At 43.0% G+C, this 22,685-nt stretch overlaps 4 protein-coding genes across 10 annotated transcripts; 1 reads left to right on the plus strand and 3 right to left on the minus strand.

Moving 5' to 3' along the window:
* Window positions 1-166: 166 nt before the first annotated feature.
* On the minus strand, window positions 167-6,548 carry cipcb (CLOCK-interacting pacemaker b). Its single transcript, XM_029141421.3, has 4 exons — window positions 6,243-6,548; window positions 5,459-5,648; window positions 5,184-5,362; window positions 167-4,546 (listed from the first exon to the last, which is right to left on the minus strand). Exons 2-4 carry the CDS (start codon window positions 5,565-5,567, stop codon window positions 3,599-3,601), a joined length of 1,236 nt encoding a protein of 411 aa, XP_028997254.1. The 5' UTR covers window positions 5,568-5,648; window positions 6,243-6,548; the 3' UTR covers window positions 167-3,598.
* Window positions 6,549-7,621: 1,073 nt separating this feature from the next.
* On the minus strand, window positions 7,622-10,434 carry pgfa (placental growth factor a). 3 transcript variants are annotated; one of them, XM_029140821.3, is made up of 7 exons: window positions 10,331-10,434; window positions 9,135-9,165; window positions 8,855-9,051; window positions 8,683-8,768; window positions 8,572-8,604; window positions 8,430-8,483; window positions 7,622-7,760 (listed from the first exon to the last, which is right to left on the minus strand). In XM_029140821.3, exons 1-7 carry the CDS (start codon window positions 10,388-10,390, stop codon window positions 7,724-7,726), a joined length of 498 nt encoding a protein of 165 aa, XP_028996654.1. In that variant the 5' UTR covers window positions 10,391-10,434; the 3' UTR covers window positions 7,622-7,723. The 3 variants fall into 3 exon arrangements, with proteins under 3 accessions (XP_028996654.1, XP_028996653.1, XP_028996652.1); XM_029140820.3 differs by having other exon boundaries at window positions 8,430-8,604; XM_029140819.3 differs by lacking the exon at window positions 7,622-7,760 and having other exon boundaries at window positions 8,361-8,604.
* Window positions 10,435-11,457: 1,023 nt separating this feature from the next.
* On the minus strand, window positions 11,458-16,776 carry actr10 (actin related protein 10). The gene is made up of 13 exons (XM_029140817.3): window positions 16,566-16,776; window positions 15,707-15,779; window positions 15,528-15,610; window positions 15,269-15,377; window positions 15,032-15,139; window positions 14,729-14,796; window positions 14,485-14,564; window positions 14,201-14,236; window positions 13,977-14,056; window positions 13,788-13,861; window positions 13,570-13,651; window positions 12,944-13,145; window positions 11,458-12,856 (listed from the first exon to the last, which is right to left on the minus strand). The coding sequence occupies exons 1-13, from the start codon at window positions 16,640-16,642 to the stop codon at window positions 12,675-12,677; spliced, it is 1,254 nt and encodes a 417-aa protein (XP_028996650.1). The 5' UTR covers window positions 16,643-16,776; the 3' UTR covers window positions 11,458-12,674.
* A 174-nt stretch (window positions 16,777-16,950) lies between these two features.
* LOC114849397 (armadillo-like helical domain-containing protein 4) lies at window positions 16,951-22,668 on the plus strand. Of its 5 annotated transcripts, none has more exons than XM_029140812.3 (8): window positions 16,951-17,671; window positions 18,418-19,175; window positions 20,235-20,528; window positions 20,641-20,781; window positions 20,859-21,032; window positions 21,139-21,170; window positions 21,316-21,465; window positions 21,567-22,668. In XM_029140812.3, the coding sequence occupies exons 2-8, from the start codon at window positions 18,440-18,442 to the stop codon at window positions 21,639-21,641; spliced, it is 1,602 nt and encodes a 533-aa protein (XP_028996645.1). In that variant the 5' UTR covers window positions 16,951-17,671; window positions 18,418-18,439; the 3' UTR covers window positions 21,642-22,668. The 5 variants fall into 5 exon arrangements, with proteins under 5 accessions (XP_028996645.1, XP_028996649.1, XP_028996646.1 ...); XM_029140816.3 differs by having other exon boundaries at window positions 21,316-21,450; XM_029140813.3 differs by having other exon boundaries at window positions 18,421-19,175.
* The last annotated feature ends 17 nt before the right edge of the window (window positions 22,669-22,685 follow it).

Below are 22,685 nucleotides of genomic sequence, written 5' to 3' on the forward strand. Positions count from 1 at the left end.
TAATGCTTTTAATATGATATGTACGATGGACATTCTGTTTCAGACATTTATGATATAGGAGCAAATTGTTCAGTTTTTCCTCGTGATAAACTTCTGCTTCTTACCATTTTTTTCATGAAACCATCAGTGGTTCAGATCATACTGAAAGAATGAGGTACATACATACTTCTTTAGAAAGACATTTATTAGACAGGCAATGAGCAGTTTTTAAAATTGTACAAAAGTATGTTACATCAATCTCATTTATGTACCTCAGTTTACCAGTATCTGATTGGTGTAGCCGTTGTTACTGATAAGAAAACTTGATAAGAGGTTTTATGGACAAAAATGCACAGCTGATGTTTTGGTAGGTATTCAACAGTAAGAGGTCTCAAAAAGACCTTTACAACTTTCTGAATTTACATTTGAAGAAAAGAGGAAAGACAGACAAACTACATTCAGTCTGCATGATTCCTTTTTGGGCAACTGTTCATGTTTCTGTTTAACATACTCAACACCAATATTCTGTCCCATCACTGCTGCTGGTGCACTAATACTACATAGAGTAAAAAAAAGGTTTCAACATAAGCTTGAGCATCTTGAAAATGAAAAGGCAGTAATAAGAAGTACAAAGCTGCCACCATGTACATGTGGTTAAAAAATAACCAGTGTCACAAAATTACAAATGTCCTGTACAGGTAAAATTAGATGTTTAATTAACAACGTATTGTGACATTAATGACCACCACTCTATAATTAAATATACAATTTTCAGTTAAAGCTTTATTTACCCTTTGGATATCAGTACATTTAATATACAAAGAGTAAATCAGGATTTGATGGAACTTGTTCACAACAAAGTTCAAATAAATTTTTAGGGTTTAGTTATGTAAATTAGCTTTTCTCAGCAATCACTCACTGAAATAAAGATTTTGGATTATTAGGCAGAACTAAAAAGAGCTCAGTAACAAAGGCTGAACACAAAACACTGCCAGTAGTGTTGCTGTTGTAATCACACAATTGCTGTGACCATGGCCACATCAAAAGTCAGATTTGTCTCTGGTTTGCCAGTTTGAAAATATGAATCATTAGTATAAAAACTAACAAAACATTTTGATGGAATGTATTGTGGGTCTTCTGAACAGCAGTGGGTCAACGTCTTTGTACAGTATGATACAAAGATAATGGTAGTTTAGAAAAATCTTACAATGTCTTAGAAATAAAGGCCCAGCACTGAATGGTTCACATGTGTGAATCTGTCAATGCCATGACCACCAGACCATGAAGTCCCTGAGCTGAGGACATGCTAAAAAAGTAGAAAAAAGGTCGACAGTTCTGTTTTATCAAACAAAATTTAGACCATTTAGCCTCAAAACAATGACTCTACTGTGCATTTATGTTTAGCTCGGCAGAGTGTGTCAGATGGTGTCATATGTCTTCAGCTCAAGCCCAAACTACCAATTACAGGGCTTAATGTTAGATACAAGGTTTTGCAGCAGGACTGTTAACGATAAATGCACATTAAGTTTGAAAGAAACTGTTCCGAGTCCGTTTACAAAATAAAGGCTGCAAGTTAATTAGTGTTCTCCAGTCTCCACAAAAGAAAGAAGGCAACCAAATGCAGAGAACTCCCAGAACTCATTCAGAAAAAAAAAAAACCCCCACACACACACACAAAAGCTTCAATGTTTCACAAAGTTCTGCCACAGGATCTTACCGTTCTGTAAATGTTTAACATCACCTATATTAAAGGTTGAACATGTTAGGAAGGGAATAGTACAAGTATGATGACAAGTGCATACAGTATGTTCTGTACGAGATTTTAAGTCAGCATGAGCACAGCAAGTATATTACATGAGAGTCTGTAATAAAATACAAAATATGCCAAAAATAAATACACAGCTAATATTAATGTCTATTAATATCAATCTGACACTCTAAATGTTAAGCATGACTGTACCATAGGAACAGTATGTTTACACTAGTAGTGCGATTATGACAACTCACAATGCACTTGAAAGTAATTGCATGTCAAGTAACCTTTTAAAAAAAAAGATGTTTACCTCATATGTGCTACTGTAGCTGCCATTTAACGCTGCCAAGAAATTGCTTCAGAGTCATTTTAGGTTATTTTAGTGCAAATACAATGCTCTGTAACCTGCATTGAGTTTGTATAAGGCCATAATTTATTAAAAAAAACAATACAAAAAGGCGAAAATAAAGCATCGCTAAACTACACAGTTGTTCCCAAATTAGATGCAGTTGTTAAATCTTTACAAAACAAGAGGTCAAAATACGTTGCAGAACTACAGATCAGCAAAAAAACTCGTTAGGCTTATCAATATTTCTTTAAACACAGACTTGAAAGAGCAAAAGAATATGGAACAAATAAAATGACATATGCGTGGAAAAAAAACAGACAAATAGTATGGCTGTTGCTGATAAATATGATCAACTAAAGGAAGAATTTTACATTAACATTATTGAGGAAGAGATTTACTTTTAGTTTAACTTGCATTACAGCTGCCATCAATATGATAGGAGCCGCGACCATCAAACAGCCTGTGTGTAATCTTTCATATTTCACCAATCTGATCAGACACAGCTTTGCGGTGATATAGTTTAACAAAATGGTAACATAATTAAATAATGTACTGGCACACTCTGTTGTCAGATTGATTAACTCGTTGGAGGCGACGCCTCGTGATGAGGCGGTACAAGATTTCCTATTTAGATTGTGACGCTGCATTGTGCATTCATCAGAAGTGGAAGCGATCCAGTCTGGCTCAGTACGGCAGAGAAGTACACTGGCTCTGGTCTTTTCTGACCTTTGGTGCATGACACACCAATCCAACAGCTAGACAGGCAGCATTTCAAATATCTGATGCTAGAGAGACAGGCTTGTTAAACAAGTTAACAAGTTACTTGCTTTTATAGATACGTTTTATAAATAGTCTCTGGTTAAATGCATTTGTCCACATTTTTTTTTAAACCGTCTATGAGAATCAAGGCCATTCGTAATGAATTAACTACAGGACTCTCGCCCTCTAATGTGTCTGTGAGTAACCTGCTTGCTGCCTCAAATGTTGAACATCAGCACAGATCAGCTGTCACTAACTAATGTTGACTCTACTAATGAGGACAGAATAAACAGGCCACTGCCACCATGTTGGTCTAGAGTGTAGGTCTTGGGGAAGAAAACAATATAATGGCATTACATATAACCAAATACCATCTACAGTGAGAGGTAAAGGGTGATTCCCAAACACATTGCATAAAATCAAATTCTTTGGGAAAAATTGACAAAGGATGGCCGACGAAAATGTTTCCCCTAATTGAAATACAGAACATGTGTACTGTACGTTAGAGGTGAGCTGGCCTTCAGCTATCGTCTTACAACTGCTCACAAAACATGAGACAATCAAAAACACTAACTGTCTGAGGCTGGCTTGGTGTGTCAGGGCCCTCGGGCAGATGAAAGACAAAATGTAGGCCACCGCACTGTGTCTCAAAGTCTGAGAGAGGGTGTGCGCTATGGAGCGCATTACTTTCGGTCCATCTGTCTTTATATGCTACAACCCCCTACCCCAGGCTCCCTTTCCCCCATTTCTGTCTAGCACTAGTCTAGGTCTAATCTGCTGTTAAGCTGCTCTGATCTGGTCTTTCCCTCTTTCTCTTTGTCTTCCTCCTGAAGCCTAGACTGTAGCTTAACCAAAACACAAGTGTCACCGCTCTTTAAAGCCTGGAGGAAAAGGTCTGTATGTTCCTTTAACTGGTCCAAGTCATTCTGGGTGCGTCGGTTTTGCCTGAGGAGCTCCTTCGTGCGGAGAGTTATATCTAGCAGGCCAGATTTGCTCAAGATGTTGTAGGTGTTGCAGAAGCGTTTCCTCTTTATATCAGCATCACTGTCACTGTGGTCATGTTCTTCTGGGGAAATATTATCCAGGGAAATTACCTGGGGCACAGGGGCTGTCTGCATTTTGAAGCTACTGCTGTGAGTGCAAGAAAGGGAGGTGGTAAACTCCGACTGGCTGCCAGTTGATAAAGGCCTTTCTCTGGCAGGACTACTGCTGCAGCTAGTGTCAGGTGTAGACAGAGAAAGTCTACTCTGAGGCAGAGGAGACCCGGCGCTAGGTGTATTCGGAAGACTGGGAGCAGCTGAAGCAGAGTTACTTACACTACCACACAGAGCTCTTGGCCGCTTTGCTCTCTGGCAGGGTTCCACGTGGTTGGAAGTCAGACTGCTACCTCTGTCTGACCCTGAAGAAGAAGAAGAGGAGGAGGACGAGGAGAAGGATGCGGAGGAAGACAAAGAAGCAGTTCCTCTCCCTGAACTAGAGTTGGAGCCGTCTCCAGGATGTGGAGCAATCTTGGGATAAGATTTCAGGATGGGAAGAAATTTTTTAGGACGTCTGTGTCTGGAGGTAGTGTCTTTGGAAGCAGAGGAAGCTTGACGAGAGACCACTGGCTGAATGAAGACCACCTGAGGCTGCTGGACCACAGGCTGAACCACCTCCACTGTGGGACTAAACCCCCAGGGTTTTAAAGCAGGTGGATTGTCCCCAGGCTAAAAGCAGAAACATAATTGGAAAAGCAAAGAAAGAAAAACGTGAACAGAATATTAAAATGAACACCCATCAGAAACTCCACACGTACTGTAATTTAAAGAATTACATTATTTTATAAAGGTTTGCTTTCGCACTTATTATTGTATCTTGTTCACACTCTTGCTTGCCATGTGCATGCCACATGTGCATGTTACTCAAATTACTCCATGTGTCTCTGAAGCCACATGGATGGAAAATTGACGTTTATTTTCATTCCTAACAGAGGTGGCCAATGAAGCCAAGCAGGGTTTGTCCAATGTCTGGAGGCGGAATGGACGACATGCACCGATTAGCAGCACCTGTTTATATAGACACCACCACAACAACTGGTTATTTCACTGAATCAATTCAAATAAATTAGATTTAAGAATGCTGATGTATGATTTTAGTTTAATTGATCACCAAAGCAATTGATCAGTCAGTGTTCTTTGGTGATGCATCCCAGTCACCTGTGACTAGACACAGGCACCATAAAACTGCCCCACAACTAGTAATATGACTGAAAGACTAGAAAAGACTGGATAAACAAAACATGAGAATCAAAAGACAGACGATATAGGCTTAGGTTTAACATTTAGGATTTCAACTGTACAGTACCTGCTTAAGGACGACATTGTTCATGATGATCATGGGAGAGAGACTGGAGTAGGAACCTCCCACCACAGCAAGCTGAGAGGACTGGGACCCTGTACCAGTAGATACCTGTTGCGGTGCAGGGTGTGGTGAATCCTCCGAGTCAGTGGTGTCCATTGTGCTCATGTGCTCTGAGCTTGCGTCTATAGGCCATGAAAAAATGCATATGGGGTTCAAGCAAGAGATATCTGCACCATACACAAAGCCTGGAATACTGTGGCGAGATCAAGGTCATATACCTGAGAATCCAGAGTCCCTTTCCGATTCGGCCCGCGAGTTTCCAGACTTCAGCATGTGAGGTCTGTTCGCTGCCTTTGAATGAATCTCCACCTTCCTCTTGGTGCTCATCGTACCTGCTGTGAGTTACTGACAATGTCCTTGGCTGACAAGGTCTCGTCACAACTAAATCGGTATATCGAAAGGTTGGATCTGGGAATCAAACAACACTAAGGGTGAAGTAACACGAATGCCTTGTGGTGTAGAAAAATTATCCAACAGGGTCGATGCTGAGTTTTTCCTGACTTTAAAAGAATCGTAAACATAGAAGGCCTTAAATTATTATTATTATTACCCATTTTGTCTCCTTCCCATTTCTTTTCAATCTATTATCATTAACTTAATCAACCAAAGAGTCTAAAAGTCATCCGTATTTACTAGAAACCAATGCTCAGGTACAAATTAGCTTAAATTATAATATTAATATTTCAGCTTTTCATCATTTTAATTCAAACCAAATTACCATTAAGGGAAATGTACCTTGACAAAAATGCATTGAGATTGAGTTAATATTCTAGTATACGAGCTACAACACCTGCTGATCCAACTAGTGAAGAGCAAACGAGCACGCACACAAACAAGACGCACGCCTGCCCGAGTGCTGCAGTTAGCACTTTGTTGGCTAGCCGTGCTAACGTTAACTTAATGACAGCTCAACGGGGGCTAACAGCGTAGCGACAGTGAAAACGCAGTTAGCGTTGCAAAAACACAACAACGCCAGTGAGAAAGACACAAAATGAAGCCTACTTTGTCCTGGGCGCTGTTCCGAGGAGGCAGTTGTCCGTTCTGGGGGACTTTGCAGACCGTGTAAGGGTGCGACCGCTGCCGCTCCGCCGCTACGACTACGCTGACTGGAACTCAGTGTTCCACGGTACTACACACGAGACCGCGTGCCCCGCCCAGTCTGCCCGGTCACATGCGGATCACCGTGGCAGCAGCCGTCACAGTTCAACCGTCCTCTGCGGCGAAAAAACAAAAATAAACGCTCGGCGACGAAGGTTTCTAACACTCCTCTACTAACACGTCTTCTTAGGCAGCAAAAAAGCAGCAGAAACGATGTTCATTTGGGACAATCTGCCATATTTGGTATTTAAGGGGCGTGGTCTTATTTGGAGTAACACATACGTCACACAGTCGCGCCCGCCTACTTTGTGCACTCCCTGTCCCCTGATTGGTCGGCGCAGCCAGCAGCTGAAAAACGTGACTGCTGCCAAATGTGTGGCAAGTTGAGGACATTGTGTTCACGATGCGACGAGCAAGCGTAGTGTACGTTACAGTACAGTGCAGACATCTCAGATGTACCGTCAGGGACTCCACTGAGGTATGAGTGCGATGCTCTGCCGTATTACATAATGGCCTGGCTGTCCTGCAGCTCGCCTAAGCTGAACAAGTTGCTCCGCTGCGTGTGGGAAGGTAAACAAACGTCTGTCCTTCACTACGTGACATTTACCCTGTTACATGCCATCGGACACAGGAGCTGCATGCGGCGACAAAGTCAACACAATTCTAGGGCGGGAGTGAAAATTGTAATATTGGTAGCATGCGTTTAAATATTCGACCTAATGCAGATCATGTTCTGCAAAAATGAAATCCAAACTCAAGCACACCTCCAAGATCTCACGTGCGTCTGATGTGATGCAAATGCAGTAAAATCAGTGGCAAACAAGAAGCTCTTTGTGCTTTAACAGTTTCCTTACCATTACAAAGCCTCGTCAGTGACTCCCAGAAATGCAAACGTGGACACTACAACGGTTCATTGTAATTTGAGATTTTATTTAATTTCTTGAGTTTATCATACACATAATTAGACAAAGCAGGTTTAATGCGCTCTACTACAAGGGTGGCACTTTGCATACTTAAACACACGTGAATCTTTGGTTCCTTTTGTGCTCAGTGCCTGTAGCTTTGCAGCATAATAACAATTTCACAACATTTATGAGCCCCTTTGCAAAATGTGACTGTGAATGTTGCAGGTTAACAGTCAGTTAATAATCAGTCGCTTCACTATAGAATAGAGGCTTTACTTCTTATCCTTTCCAACTGTAGTTGGACCATTGCATCCAATGACTTGTTCTTAACCTCACACCAACATTTACATGGAAGTGGGCCCATTAAAATAGCAATGATATCCAAAAAAATCGAGGTTATAAGTCATATGATGCTACTCATTTGCATGTCTGTCACCCCACCACCACACCTTTAAATTAAACATTGAACAGATGTGTTACTCAGTGAAGGCTTATCTTGTCCCGTGTAAGCCGGCACCTGGAAAGACAATAATAACTATAAAGTAATTACAATTACACTGTGCACGGAGTAGGTTACTTCTGACTGTTTTATCTCTATGTATCTATTTTATCCTATGCAATTTCAATTTCAGGTTTTGAGACCCAGCTCAAATGCAGCAGAGCACAGTTCCACAGTTGTTGTTTATTACAAGCCAGTCTTCCTTCATCAGGTTGCAGCAACAAAAAAGGCAAATCGTTGTTTATAGCATCATATAATTGAGGCTCTGTAAAAAATTAAAGCGCCGATGAATCTGTGTGGTCTCTTGGCCGCTAATTATAAGGTGCAGATGTTATGAGATAATGAGCTCAGTGCTCTAAAAAATAGTTTAGTGTTAACTCTTTGCGAGACAACACTGGCTCCTACAACAGTGACAAACACCAAAACACAACCTTCCCTTAGAATGACCTTAAGTCTGGTAACTTTATTTTTGTATTTAAATTTAGTGAGTTTTTCTGTCCTGGTTTGCAAACCTTCAGTTATGCTACATCTGCGTCTTTTCCTGTTAAAATATTTTAGTTGCCTAAAAATAACTCAGATGATATTCAATATTTTAGATTTATTAATTAACATGATTTTCTATACTGGTTTCACAAAACCTGTGTAATAAGAACAATTCAAGAGGAGGAACAAATAATGCATCTTTACCGTCCACATCTGTTTGCTGTTTTGTTTTTTTTCTGAGGTCTGCTCTTGGTAGATCTGTTGCCATTGTGGAGGAAAAGCAAAGTCCAATGAAGAGGCTAATATGTTCAAGTCTTCAGAATAAAAGATCATGACCTCTACTGACCTTTTCTTTTTTGGAGGTTCCTGTATAATAGCTCTGAAAACATAAAATAACACAAGTACTGTTAGAAGTGCTTCAAAGATCTAAAATTGAATCAGGTGTTTTAGTATTTACCTGCATTCACATCCCAGATGCTCAACAAATGTGAGTGGCACTTTGTTGTTTTTTTTTGTAATTTGTAATGGAGATATCCTCATAAGCTGATGAACAAAGAAAACGAGAGACTAAAACTGAAACATATTATATTTACATCTGCCTTAGTAATCAGTGCCTGATCAGTTATTACCTCTATAGTGACATTGTGTATAATGGTAGGACGGCACTCCTTGCTTTCATCCCCACAGCAACCAGAGCACCGATGAAGTGGGACACAAGAAGGGTGGTAGATGTACTCTGTTTCTCCTGGGAACTCCTGCTCCACATCCACTAACTGTTCCATAGGCTGACACGTGCTCTTTGCCCACAGCTCCAAGAATGTAATTACTACAGGATGAGTAGTAAAATGAATCTTTAATTTATTGGCAAAAGGATTATTTAGTGTGAATGATGACAAGCAGAGCTCTGACCTCTGGGACCAGCCTCTGTAGTAGGTGCAATCTGAAAATTACATAGAACACATGTGAACATATACATCTACAGGCCTTTATACTTTATTTTGTGTAAGTGATAACACTGTGGACTCTGACTCCTCTGAAAAATAAGCCTACTGTAAGTGGTTGCAGTGATAGTGGGCTTATTAAGCTTCAACGCGCCCTCTAGCGGCAGAGAGTAGGTAATGCAATGACTTTGACCCAGTGTAAACAATGACTGCTTGGTTTTGGGACTTTACCGCTGTGCAGCTGTTTGAAGATGTGAAAACATTATTTGTTCAGCAACAAACAGGCATTTAATTTAAACTAGAAGATCTATTTTCACAAGTACTAAATTATTTATAGTATGTGAAGAATAACAGCAAAGAATAGCCGCCCTGTCTGATAGGAGTCTCACTAAAAGCAGTGCTCAAAAGTATCAAGACACAGAATTAATATTGTTAAGCACAGGCTCCAAATTTTAAGTTGATCCTGGCTTTGTTTCTCTTTTGAGTATCAACAATCTCTTTCTGACTCTTCACCTCTCCGCTGCCTTGCGCTCTCTGAGAACACTGTTGAAGGCAGCTTGCTTTGAGTTTCAGTGTGGGATTTTTATGGTCGCTGTGAAAGAGTTTATAGTTTTGCCAAGCGCAACATGAATCCAGCCCAAAAACACAATGAGAACTAACAACAGAACCAGGTGGATACAACTGCTGCAATGAAGAACAGGACATTATACTTGTTGTATATACTTGTATGTTTGATGTTTCAGATCTCCATGGACATCTACAATGATCCAGATGTGCTCAAACAAGACAAATATTCTACACATTGTGTGCAAATCACCTCTTTGTGGTAAGTTATTAAAACCAAATGCATTTGGTTTCTGAGGGAGACCTTAGCCAATAAATTCAAATCCCTTGTCTGAGCGTAAACACTGAGCAGTCAGCATCCTGCAGAATGTGAGTTAGTTGCTGTTTGCCCAGAGGAAGCACCTGTAAGAGTGGATAGTGGTGGAGATTAAGCCTCCAGCTCTATGCTGTAGTATGTGACTGAACAAAACGACAACTCCCAGAGAAATGAAGACCTTACTGTTGTATACAAGATCAATTCAGTTTTAAAATATAAATAATAAACATTGTGATAAAATGTCGAGGAAATCGTGCCTTATAAATAGTTTCTGGCATCATTACCTGCGCAGGTACCAGCTGCAGCATGAATAAAAGATGCGAGATTCCGATGAAACTTTGCATATTTGCTGCCGGGAGTGTCCAACTGGTCGCCGGAGCAAAAGTAAAAGTTAAAAGAAAAAGTGAGAGAGACGCCATGGATGGAGCTCGGATGAGGATCGTCCTTCCGCCGTGCGCGTGTCGTGCTGCGTGGTACAGAGCGCGCGCCAGTGGCCTAATTTATATAATATGATGAGGACGATGACGTTATTGCGATGCATCATACGTTTCACGGGGAAGAATTTATTTCGCCACAACCACTTACACACGAGCAAACTAGCACGACTCTTGTTTTGTTTGGACCGGAAACTCGCATTTCCCTATTCGTACACTCACCACGAATTTAACAAACGAATTATTCATTCTAAGTAACTGGCGTTCTCATCATTAAGAGATTATGTTCCCACGTCATCCACATTTAAATGGAACTCAGAATCACGTCCTGGTTCCTAGTCTAAGCAGGTTGGCCCACCTGTAGTATTAATGGGTGCAGTAAACGCAACACGTAACACCGTTTATTAGTGTTACTGTGGCAGATGTGACTGATTCCTCAGTATGTTTAACTCCCAAATTTACATACAGGTGCAGCAACACCAGATAAATTACACTTGTTTTCCAATTCTACAGGTGTCCTTCCATTTATTTGTGATGTGAGGGTAATGTACGGGACTATTGCACTGTTGTAAGATGAGTAATAGTGGAGGTAAGCAGCACGGATTTACCTCTTACTGTTAACTAGTAATACAGGAGCGGCTAATGTAAAAATGGTTTTCAATGTCACCCTGTAAAATAAATGTATTAATATGAATTGTGCTAGTTGTACTGATTGTAGAGTTTTCATTCTACGGTCAGACTAAACATTGGGCCCAGCCAAGATAGTGTGATAGTCTGAGGATTTGATCCAGTACCTCACAGCAGTCACGCTTTTACAAGCAGCTTAATGTTCACAATGGAATCTCCCGACTGTTCCCCACCTGTCACATGTGCTCAGCTTGAATTCGCTTAGACACCGACAGTGCGGGTGATAAATCTCATGTTCTCTGTTGAGGTGGACACAGCTGAACTTGGAGCGCGGGTGATGGAGTCTGTGACAGGTTTGACATTTTTAATATTACATAAATGTAACAGCAAACATCATTTATCGCAAAAATGTGAAATCGGCTTTTTTTATTTCCCAACATCTAAATGACACATCTTCCTAAACTTCATTTTCATTGGCCGTAATGGGTTTGAAATCCACAACACGATGAATGTAAGCACGTACTACATGGGTTATAATGGTAAGCCAGCTCCCTGCACCATCAAATATCCAAGAAGCATTCAAACTATTTATGCGGGAGTCTTTCACTTCTCTTGCTTCTTTTGAGGGAGCAGAGACCAGGAGACATATCTCCTCCGTGCACGTGTGACTTTGGGGCAGAACACGGTGAAGATTCTTGTGCCTTGTCATCTGTGAATGAATACCACCACACATGAAACCAAAGGACGTGAAGCTGATTCAATGCCCCTGGGGCTCAACTGACTTGGGGGGGGGTCATAAGGTAACAGTTGAGTGTTCCCCTTTTGATTCAATTTTATATAAATATTTAGCCTGGTCCTTGACAGTTGCTCCAGATTCTTTGTGCATGTCATAAATAAGTCTGGTGCAACATCACTGCTTCTCCTTCAGGATGTTTTTCACTATTTATAAACCTCTCTATCACCATCAGAGCAGCCTCCGAGCCACACACACACACTGGCTTTAACATAGATAGACAGCTTTAAGCACTCCTGCCTCTTTACTGATAATCTGGCAATAACAGACAGTGCAAAGCTGAGACTAATGTTGGCTGATAGGAAATTTCATTTCAAGCTAAAGTTATCATACCAACAGCAGCAACATCAGAATTTCTGATCAACTCAGTGTCAAGAAGATGAGAAGATGCAAATTGCCATGAACAAAAAGCCAACACTGTGTGTTTAATGTATCTACAAGGCTAGTTAGACATAAGCGTGTGTTTGTTTGTGTGTGTTTGTGTGTTACTGAGAGACCCTGGTTGTCACAAGGACTAATTGTGACTCAGGCTTAGTAACATTATTTTGACAAACTCAGCTCCTTTACAGGAAACATTTCTGCTGAACTATTCTGCTGTAAAATATTCCAAACCATCATCATGTACAATATAGGTCAGAAAGCACGTCATCACAACAAACATTCATACATATTAGACACCTGTGTTGGTAGATTTGGTTCCTGTTTCAGATGACTACCTATATTAACTATATTAGAGGAACAAAACAAAATTCTAGGATTATATTACAGCACTTTCTACTTCTCAGTGGAGAAGGCCCTCTTCATTAGGGGAGGAGGGGTCTTCCCTGCTTCATACAAAGACTCAGGAGGAGGAGAGCTCAAGCAGCACCAGTCAGGGATGCGACCTGTCTGGTTGTAGTAGTCCCGTGACACTGATCTACTGCCGAGGATGTCCTGCAGAGCCCCGAAGATGGCGCCTGTGGAGGAGAAGGGCAATATGAAGGTAGAACGTGGGGGGAGTGATGAAAAGAAGGTGAGGTTTTGAATAAGTTCTCATGTCTGACCTCCCAGCCAGGCAGTGCAGTTGGGTTTGGCAGGCGGGGCGTGTATACGGAAGCTCTTGCTGGCCAGCACGCTGCTGTACTTTGGCTTCTCCACCAGGAGGCGAATCTCTGCCAGCAGGCGATGCAGGAAACCGGGCAGCATGGCTGTGCCTCCGATCACCACCAGGTTCTCAGACAGCACTTTACGCGTGTCAATGGGGCACTAAGAACAAACACACACATTCACACACTTCAGCCATGTGATAGATTAGATGTCAGTGTGTTTTGTAGGTGGTTTTTGCAGAAACATCTAGCTTCTCATTTTATGGAGGCTTATAGCAAAGAACCTGCTTATTTGAAAACTGAAATCTAGTTTCTTTTGTTTGTTTTTGATGTTCATTTATTTAATATTTATTTAATAATTATTTTAGAATGTCCCTTCATGAAACCATGTTACTTTAGGTTTAGGGACAGACCTATTTGATGAATGATCACAGTATTCCTTTTAAAGCATAATATCTTGCGTACTCTTTGTGAGTTACATTTAGTCCTGTCAAATAACTGCATATTGAACTATTATGTCATTCGCCACCCTTTTTTTCACATTGCCTTCACGTTGTATGTACCACAATTTATTATTACTCTACCTTGACCAGACAGTCAAGAATCAGAGAGGCTACACTCTTCTCCTCGTTGTCTTGTTCAAATAAGATCTCCATCACAGAGTCTCTGGAAAACAAAAAGAGAAAAATGCATTACAATTCCATTTCTCTATAAATTACCATTCTAATACACGATCCATGAATTCAAACAAATTAAAAAAAACACTGTGCCATAGAAGACCAAACTTATTCTGATAAAATACCTGATTGAGCCTTTGACATGGAGAATCTTCTCACCATCCAGAGGATAATCAACATCTGGGGGAGGGGCTGGCCGCTAGAGTCATAATAATGAGAAGAAGATTGTTTTTTTAAATACACAGGGACATTTTTATCACAGGTTTACAGACTAAAAATGACCAAGTTAACCTTTATACAAACGAGTCACTCACCTCTGCTGTTCCACCCAGGTTAAATTTGGCTTCCTGGATTTGGAGGCCTCTCTGCAGGTCACTGACAAAGCATGTTCTTACTGCAAAAAAACACACTTGTTACTAAGGATAAAGATTTTAATCAAAAGTTTCAAAAGGGCCAGTGAAACAGTGCAGCCAAAGACCACTACAGATATTATTTGTTAAATTGTTCAGATAGGCGTATATTTTACATGCAAACGTACCCTTTATATCCTCCACAGTCTCCTCTGGGATGGTCCCTGATTAAAGAAGAAAGATTAAAAGTAAAGAAGCAAATATTTCTTTCCTTTGTTTCCCTTGTGAACTAATCATCCATCTTTCAAGTTGAGGGATAAACCAGATTTATGATTAGGCTGAATGTCCCTTTTGGGGACAGTGTATGCAGCACAGCTCAACACTATGATTAAATGTGCTTCTTCTAAAAAACAGTGAAGACACAATAGAAAGCAGAGTGTGAAAAACCCTCGGTGTATTATTCTGTAGTTACCAATAGCAGCCTGTACGCTCTGTCCAGTGGTGGTGTCTGTGTCCACAGTGCACTGCTCCACCAGAAGTCCATCTAACTCTCTATAACAGATCCAACAAACACATTCATAAATGTTTCTTATTATAGTATCATAAGATTTTTAATCATGATGCAGCAAAGTGTGAAATCGAAGTTACAGTTACATGTGCACAAAATAGGACATGCAGACACACCCACGCTGTCTAAGTCCATTAGAGCTACTTACTTATGGATGGCTTTCCCTCCCAAAGGCAAAGCCTCCCAAGTCGGCAGAATAGGAGTGCACTCATAAACCTGATTTCACTGTTAAGGTAGTATAAATAGTAAAATATACAATTTTCCTAAAATAACTGAGCTGCTTCAATACATAAATGTTACTATTAATAATACTATTACTATTAATTGTAAACTAAACAAGACATCCATCAAGGGTGAAAAACATGCTTGTGGGCTTCAGCATCCATTTTTTGTGATAAAACTGCTTCTCTTTATAAGTATCACAGACTACAAAAACAATAGGAAAGGATACAGGCAGCACCAGTGTCTCTGTGTATCCACAGTCCATCACCAAAGCAGAGTTGATGCCTAAGGTCATGATGGCCATGAGGTGACTCGAAGCAAACAGCACAGAAGGCACCTGTAAACAAACCATCAAAAAGACTTCACCTTCAAAAACACAATTAATCAGAAACTACTTTAATAATTATAAAGCCAATAAAAGGATAAATACATGTCTGAAAACACTGTTTTGCTTGGAAACTGGTACCTCAAACTGTTTGAAGAAAACCTTGGTGAGAGTCTCCCTAAAGTGAGATGGGCAGAGGATGGACTCGATGATGACCACTCTTCGGTCGCGAGGGTTCACCAGCAGGTGCCTATTTACCACAGTTATCAAATTTGCATGGAAGAAATTAATATTCACCCTTATACATTAGTTTTATCAAAGAGTAATCAATTTATTCTTTGTAGTATTTACTGAGCTATTTATTAGTGAACAATTCATAGCTAATGTAGCATGATCTTACCTGAAGTACAGTATATGGATAAACTCTTTGAGGATGACATAAAGCTCTTCTGTGTTGATGTTGTACTGAACCACTTTGATGGCCTGAGAGGGAGACATACCAAAGTTTAAAACAGTCAGCGTTTTTCACGTTTATATCATTATAATATGAGGCGTCCTGTAAGTAGGTGAGTATTTCACCTGTTGCTGTCCGGGCTTCCGGATCTCGCTCGGAATTATGAACCTGGGCCCCGTTTCCCCTGCAAAGCCACATCTGCAAAACAATAAATAAATATTAACAATAATATATAATTATAATAATTACAATTATTGGCGTGTGGTGTTGTGATGTTATTACTACACAATCTACAATTAAAAGACCCAAACAAGAGTTACACCAAAAGCATTTTTAGTACATTTCTGGACAGCAACTGCAGACAAAGACATTACTATGAGAAGGACAGACCTCTCTATCTTCATGTGACTTGCCACAGAATGTTTTCTCTCGTCACAGTGAACCTGAAGACCTAAGCTCTTTTTATACTCTTTTCTAGAGTTTAGAGATGTTACGTGAAGTTAGATTCGTCTACCTGCCTTAAGATCCAAAGGCGTTTTCACAATTTTAGCCAGCAGTAGTCAAACGAGGACGAATTTTCAATCTCACAATGTTAAAAACGAAGTTATAGCTTTACAGCACCTATGTTGTTAGGATCCGAGTTTAGCATTAAACAAGCTGTCATCAACTTGCCCAAAATTGACGCGCAAGGTGCCCAAACCTCTGGTAAACGTGGCTTTAATGTTATTGTTTCTGAGGCCAGTTGTTTTCCTCCCTTATTGGCTTTTCTCTTAACTCTAATTTGGCATTAACCTAGCTAACCTAGCCAAAGCTAGCTGGACAGTGCCAAATCAACAGCATTAGCATCGGCTTAGTTAACTAGCTAACAACAGTTGTGCATTTACACATGGTGTTTGTTAAATGAGAGTTAATGAATCAAATAAATACTTAAATATTGGACCAAAGCCACTGCTTCGTTACTAAACTGCATAACATAATACTCACTTTGTGTATGCTGCCCCTAAATCGATCACTATCGCGGTCTTCTCTCCTCCACTTCCCAAACCATCGAACAAGGGCATTTTATCAAAATATTCGCCGCTGGGCGAAAGAAATATCTGGAATTAGCGGTGACAGTCCCAAATTTGCATCGTATCAAAAGGAGGAGAAATCAGTTGTTTCCTTGCGAGCTAGGGTGGGTCCTCAGAAAGGCGATGACGTCATCAAAAATGGCCTGATAAAAAAACAAATAACCATTTCTGATTAGCCACAGACACAAAAAGATACATGTTTATAGTCTAATTATTTTTTTATTATATTTACGTAGACAAAATGTTGCTATAATGTGTTTGAATATCATCTGTTAAATATTGAAAACTATTGTAGCGTATTCTATGGGAGGGAAGGTTTACTGAAGCGCCACAGGAGGTCACTGGAGTTTTGTCAGTGGTCAAACTTTACTATATCCTATAGAGAACGACACGCTATTGATTAATACTTAGACGCATATACTGTTGCTGTATGTAGTCAAGCAGTAATGCACAGGTCAGAAATGCTGCGTCAAAACATATATTATACTTAAGGTAAGGTTAATTTAATAAAGTTATGAGATGGTTCTAATGTTTTGGTCCTCGTTTATTTAAATATTGTGGAACACTGGAACCCCATTATGTTACTCACCCCAGTGACCTCAGTAATAGCCATATCCTAGAACTATCCCCTTTATTTACTCCTTTATCGTCTAGGGGCAGCACGCGACCTTTACCATGAGGAGCTGTCCGTTCAGCACCACCGTCAAAAAAGAATATTATCAACACGTTATACAAAAAATAAATAAATATAACTAGACACTGCATCCTTTAAATGGCATTATAACCAGTTCACTGGAGTGCTGTTTTTAATGAGTCCTGCAGATTAGAAAAACAGTTGCAGCACATCAGGCGGACAGACGCAGAGAGCACCGACACTTTCAGTCAGTGACGTTGAGCTGCACAACAACAAGCCTCTCCATCAGCTTGCTTCCCACACCGGTCTGGTCCGCATGCCCGTCCGCACCAACTCCGGCAGCTCCGCGTCCTCCACGCACAACTCCCCGTCATGAACTCTGGAAGGTAACGGCGGCTTGGCGGTCCGGTTCGTCGTGCGACTTTCATTTCGCCCCTCGGTGTCGGCGTACGACGCGCGGTGGGAATTTGGGGCACGGGCTTTTTTTTTTCGGCGCGCGCGACGAGCGCAGGCACGGCGACTGCACGCAGCCGGGGCGCACGAGCGGGACTCCACGACGCGGTGTGATTGTGTTTACAGTTCGGGCGTCGGGTCGTGGCCTGCATCGGCGTGCGTCCTGGGTGAATTAACTGTATTGATCGCAGGGGAGGGGCGCGGGCGGAGAAGTGGGCTGCGTGCGTTTCTCCTTATCTCCAGCGGCGATTACCGCGGTTTAGCGTGGCTTTTACATCTTCGCCTGCAAAATAGTGCGGCTAATGTGATAACGCAACATGCGTGAATCATGGTTGGTGGATGCTCATGGGATGATAGACCTCGCGCTATTTATAGGTGAGGTGCAGAGGGGTGCTAAGAATTGCTGTGTCAGATTCACACACTCTCTCTCTCTGTCACGTTCCCTCTGTGCGTGTGGGTGCTCAGCCTTTCCTTCTGTTAATACAAAATGAACAGATTATTCAAAACGGTGCATCTGATTGACTTGCCTCATAGCAAAAGCAGGCAGAGTTCCTCACCACAGCCCTAAAATCTGCAGCTAAGCATCTTTACAACGTCTCTCTGCCCACTTGTCAGCTTAGTGATGAAGTGTAGAAGTTCCAGACAGGCACTGTTTACACCTATTTGCATTCACTTTCAGCAGGCACTGACGCCAGACAGAAATGCTGAAGCTCCGGCTCGTCCTCCTGGCTGGGATCTGCTTCTGCGTCCGCGGAACCCCTGTCCGTCCCCCAAACGCCATCCAGACGCAGGACGGCGACTGTGACGGGCCGTGCGCCAGCTCATTAACAGCTGTTGGACCGAAGACCGAGCCCTCGGGCGCTGAACGCGTGATTGGCCTGGAATTGAATGTAGGTGTGGGGGCGACGGCTGGCCCACATGGACGACCCGAGGGAGCAGATCCAGTGACGCAGGCGGAAAACGGGGACGGCCTTGATGGAATATCTGGGCCGAGCGAGGCTGGCGAGTTAAAGAAGGTCGAGAGCACGTCTGAGACCGGACATGCTGAGAGACAGGCGCTCGGCTCAGTGCGGGCTGCGGGGTGGGCGTCAGAGGAGTCCACTTCTAAAACGCAGCTGAAAACAGACATGAGGGCCGCTTTCTCACCAGCGGTGCCGCCGCTGAGCATCTCAGCTGCAGAGATCCAGGAAGGCGGCTCCCGCCAGGACAGGGACCCGGATGCGAGCTCACCCTCATCCTCAGAACCCCGCGTCCACGGACTGACGTCCCACAGGCCGACCTCGCCCTTCGCCTCCACGCCTTTGACCATGTGGGGCAGTGAGGGCCCTGCGGCGTCTCCCCTCTCAGACCCACTGTTACCTGAAATGGGCCCAAACCTGATGCCAAAAGAGGACGGACCAGAAAGCCTGTGGACCGAAGCAGCGAGACCTGGTGGAGGTAAGCGAGAAAAAACCCCAATGCGTGGTAATATTGAAATTAGAAATGAGACCTAACGCACATACATTGTTACCGGGGTTAATTATCACCTATGGGCAGTTTAAGAGCCACTAGTTTTAGCTTGAACAAATTCCCTCTACAACAAACGGAAGTTTCTTCTCAGCGGGTTTTGCGGGGCTTCATTAAAACGTGCTGTGGAAATGAAAACGACATGTCTAGCGGCAGAGATGGCCTTTGATGATCGTCAGAGGAGGCGTCCGCTTTCCCACACGCCACTTTCAACCCCAGTTGGGACCGGTGACGGTCTAATTACTTTCTATTCCTGACTTGAATATTTTTCTTCTTTTAGAGGATAACATTGCCAGGAGAAGGCTGGTGGCGGGGCGCCTTATGAAAGCCTCTCTCTATCTATACACCCCCTCCTCAAACCAGACCTCTCCATTTCATTTCCCCACACTTCAAACTCCCCATTGAAACTATTGTGAAACACAAAGCAGGATATTATTCAGTGAAGCAGGACGGGGAAATGGATTAAAGGAGTCTGCCTGAGCCAATATGTGTTCCTGACGTCCGTATGGGGACTGTCTGTTTGATGAAGCTTCCTCCCAGGAGAGAAGAATCGGAAAAAATTCTCAATTCCCGAAATAGCGTTATGTAAAAGGATTATGTTTTTTCAGCCCACTTTCGAAATGCTTTGGACCAAAAGAAGTGTTTGAGATATGCAGTAACAGTTTATCTTGTGACAGCCCCTCTGTGGTTGCCTCTTATCTCAAAAGAACCTCTCATTGAACCATTGTGAACTTGGCTCTGACAGAGTGAAATGTCTTGTTATGAGCAACTGTGACCCAAAAGGTTCAAAAAGCTGCATGTCGTTATAAATACTAAATAAGCTACAGAACGAGCTGCTTTGCTAGAAAATCCCACATTTTCATTGTAGCTCTTAACAGAAATGTGCATAAGGAAAATGCATCTCGTCATGATTTATTTGTTCTAGTCTACTGACTTATAGTTTTTCCTATCATGACCTCCTGTCTCCATGTTTGTTGACACACATTGCAGCCGACACCGCGGTGCCGCTCTCCCAGGACGAAGCCACCGAGGGCACCATGTCATCAGAGGCGCTCCCTCTCATATTTGAGGACGTCACCCCAGAGGCGGCAGCGGCGGTCACGCCGGTGCCCGGCGGCGCACGGCCTCCCGCTGCCATGGCAACCAAAGGAATGCCTTCGTCAGAGACAGACCTGGAGCAGCTGGTCACCGTGGAGACAGACAGCGACGGTCCGTCGCACGCCCAGCCCCTGCTGACGCCAGACTGGACTCATCCTGATCTCCTGGACTCGAGGAGCCCTCCAGGTCGGCCGGTTTTACACATTTGTTAAGATTTGTAGATGAGCGACTGTCTATGAAGACCAAAGGTCAAAACTAAATCTGCCCTGCATTTGTTTTGTGTTTGTTTGACATGTAGTTGCTGTGAGGAAACCAAATCTCTTGCCCACCACCGGCTCCTCCCTCTCATCCCTCCAGCATAGGATGACAACGGTTGCCACGGCAACCAGCAGGCCCGCGCACAAATCCAGACTGGGTTTGGCGACGATGGAATCTGAGGGTGAGATGAATCAATTCAATTAATAGGGTCTTCAGCGTGAGCCTTGTCCAGACAACGGATCACGTTGTTCCCCACAGAGGAACCAGACGAGGATGATGATGACGATGATGACGACGATGAGAACTCTGAGGAATCTGTGGAGGAGGAAAGCGAGGAGGACCTCACGGAAGCACCTAAAACGTCCTCGACGCAGCCTCCGTACAGCTTCATCCCTCCACCCCCCGTCTGGGTTCAGCGCAACCAGGGCCTGAGTACGGCAACATGGCCTCCAGACCATTTCTGCCATCCTTCACTCATTCACAGAGAAAATGTTTTACATGATGTTCTCCTGCTAAATCTATGACCCTTTTCTTCCAGTGCGCAGCTGGGTGGAGCTGATCAGAGAAAAGGTAAGACTGCCCCCTGCTGTCCTCCACCAGCTTCAGTAAGATCGGGTCGAAACTCTCCCTGATAAACCATCCACTGCTTTTGAGTTGGGTTCATGAGCATGAGCCCCGTTCACACTGGGCTCCAGTCTGACCTGTGCCCTTTCAGGCAGGGTACGTGTCTGGGATGCTGGCCCCTGTGGGCATCGGTATCACAGGGGCCCTGCTCATCGTCGGCGCCCTCTACAGCATCCGGATGATTCACCGCAAGAGGAGGAACAGCTTCAAGCACCAGAGGCGGAAGGTCAGGCAGCCAGAGGTCAATACTTCACTCGTATTAACCGTTTCAAATATCCCATTACCAGCTTTCACCGTCGGCCTCGCGTGGACTGAGCTCAGCGGTTTCTCGTTCATTTCCAGCAACCTCGGGAGGCCAGCACCAGCCGCCAGGACCAGGCCATGCTGCTGGCCGACAGCTCCGAGGACGAGTTCTGACCGCACTCCTCTGGGCTCCTCCCGTCTGTGACCAGCGGCCATTGGTTCCTGCAGCGGAGGCTTGGCGGCCATCACCATCGCTATGACTACTGCATCTCCAGTCACCCGGGGCCCGTTTGGCCATGACTCATCTGATCCACGCTGTGTGACAGAGTATAGGACCCCATTTGCACAGGCTGCACAATGGTCAGCTTTGTATTCCCCCTCTTTCCGACCAACAGGAGCGCGTCTCTGAGCGTTGTCAGGTGATGTTGACTGTAGCAGACCCAGCAGGGCTGGCGTGAGGCCCGCAGCCTTTGAAAGTGTCAAAAACAAACTAAACGCAGTCGTGGGGTTTTGGCAGAAAGGAGGCGTCGCTGGTCAAATCCTGCCATTTCGGAGCAGAGGGGGTGAAAATAAGGAAAGGGCTGTAGAATATGGACTGTATATGTAGCTGACCATGGGTTGGTTGTGTTACTGTAGATAAAGCTTGATTATCACTACACCTAAAATAAAGCAGTACGTTACCATGGCCTGTACCTTTAGCTTCTTCTGTGAAACAGTGTCTGCATAGGACATTACTGTCAAACCAGTCTCGCATTATTGTTGATGTCAAATGATCATGATCCTCTATAAGTATGTAGCAGATACCAGACCTCCTCCTACCTGCATGTGTTTTTCCTTTGCAGACAAGACCTTTTTTCCCTCCTCCATCACGTTTGCACACAAGTGATTTTAGAAAAGGGCTGAGAGGAGAGATTCCGTTCAACGTGTTTCAACAGAGAATGTGAAATCTGGAGTTCTGACAGAATGGGTGCAACAAACGCTGGTCACTTAAGCAATGTTTTTAACTTCTAGTATTAACATACCATTGTGGTTTTGTTTAGGGAAAATATATTTTCTGTAACTCTATGGGCCATCTGATGTGGTTGTTGTCCCAACTCTGTTTATATGCAATAACAGTGTTTTACAGTGTTAGGTAAAATAATGACGCTAGGGTGATTTGTGTAGATACAGAATGTCTTCAAATAAACAAGTTTTAGTCTGATTGTGTCCTCATATTGT

This window comes from Betta splendens, chromosome 24 (genome assembly GCF_900634795.4).
Source record: "Betta splendens chromosome 24, fBetSpl5.4, whole genome shotgun sequence".
Lineage (NCBI taxonomy): Eukaryota > Metazoa > Chordata > Actinopteri > Anabantiformes > Osphronemidae > Betta > Betta splendens.

Excerpts from the sequence above, each read along its gene's own strand:
- cipcb (XM_029141421.3), bottom strand. The coding sequence starts at position 5,567 with ATGAGCACCAAGAGGAAGGTGGAGATTCATTCAAAGGCAGCGAACAGA. Across the intron at positions 5,363-5,458 it reads AAGGGACTCTGGATTCTCAG|ACGCAAGCTCAGAGCACATG; the intron begins GTATATGACCTT and ends CATGGCCTATAG. Across the intron at positions 4,547-5,183 it reads ACAATGTCGTCCTTAAGCAG|CCTGGGGACAATCCACCTGC; the intron begins GTACTGTACAGT and ends TTCTGCTTTTAG.
- pgfa (XM_029140819.3), bottom strand. The coding sequence starts at position 10,390 with ATGCAAAGTTTCATCGGAATCTCGCATCTTTTATTCATGCTGCAGCTG. Across the intron at positions 8,769-8,854 it reads TACACAATGTCACTATAGAG|CTTATGAGGATATCTCCATT; the intron begins GTAATAACTGAT and ends TTTGTTCATCAG. Across the intron at positions 8,605-8,682 it reads CATCTGGGATGTGAATGCAG|AGCTATTATACAGGAACCTC; the intron begins GTAAATACTAAA and ends TTATGTTTTCAG.
- actr10 (XM_029140817.3), bottom strand. The coding sequence starts at position 16,642 with ATGCCCTTGTTCGATGGTTTGGGAAGTGGAGGAGAGAAGACCGCGATA. Across the intron at positions 15,780-16,565 it reads TTAGGGGCAGCATACACAAA|ATGTGGCTTTGCAGGGGAAA; the intron begins GTGAGTATTATG and ends ATTGTTTTGCAG. Across the intron at positions 14,057-14,200 it reads GACTGTGGAGGATATAAAGG|TAAGAACATGCTTTGTCAGT; the intron begins GTACGTTTGCAT and ends GTTTTTTTGCAG.
- LOC114849397 (XM_029140812.3), top strand. The coding sequence starts at position 18,440 with ATGCTGAAGCTCCGGCTCGTCCTCCTGGCTGGGATCTGCTTCTGCGTC. Across the intron at positions 20,529-20,640 it reads GGACTCGAGGAGCCCTCCAG|TTGCTGTGAGGAAACCAAAT; the intron begins GTCGGCCGGTTT and ends TTTGACATGTAG. Across the intron at positions 21,466-21,566 it reads GGAAGGTCAGGCAGCCAGAG|CAACCTCGGGAGGCCAGCAC; the intron begins GTCAATACTTCA and ends GTTCATTTCCAG.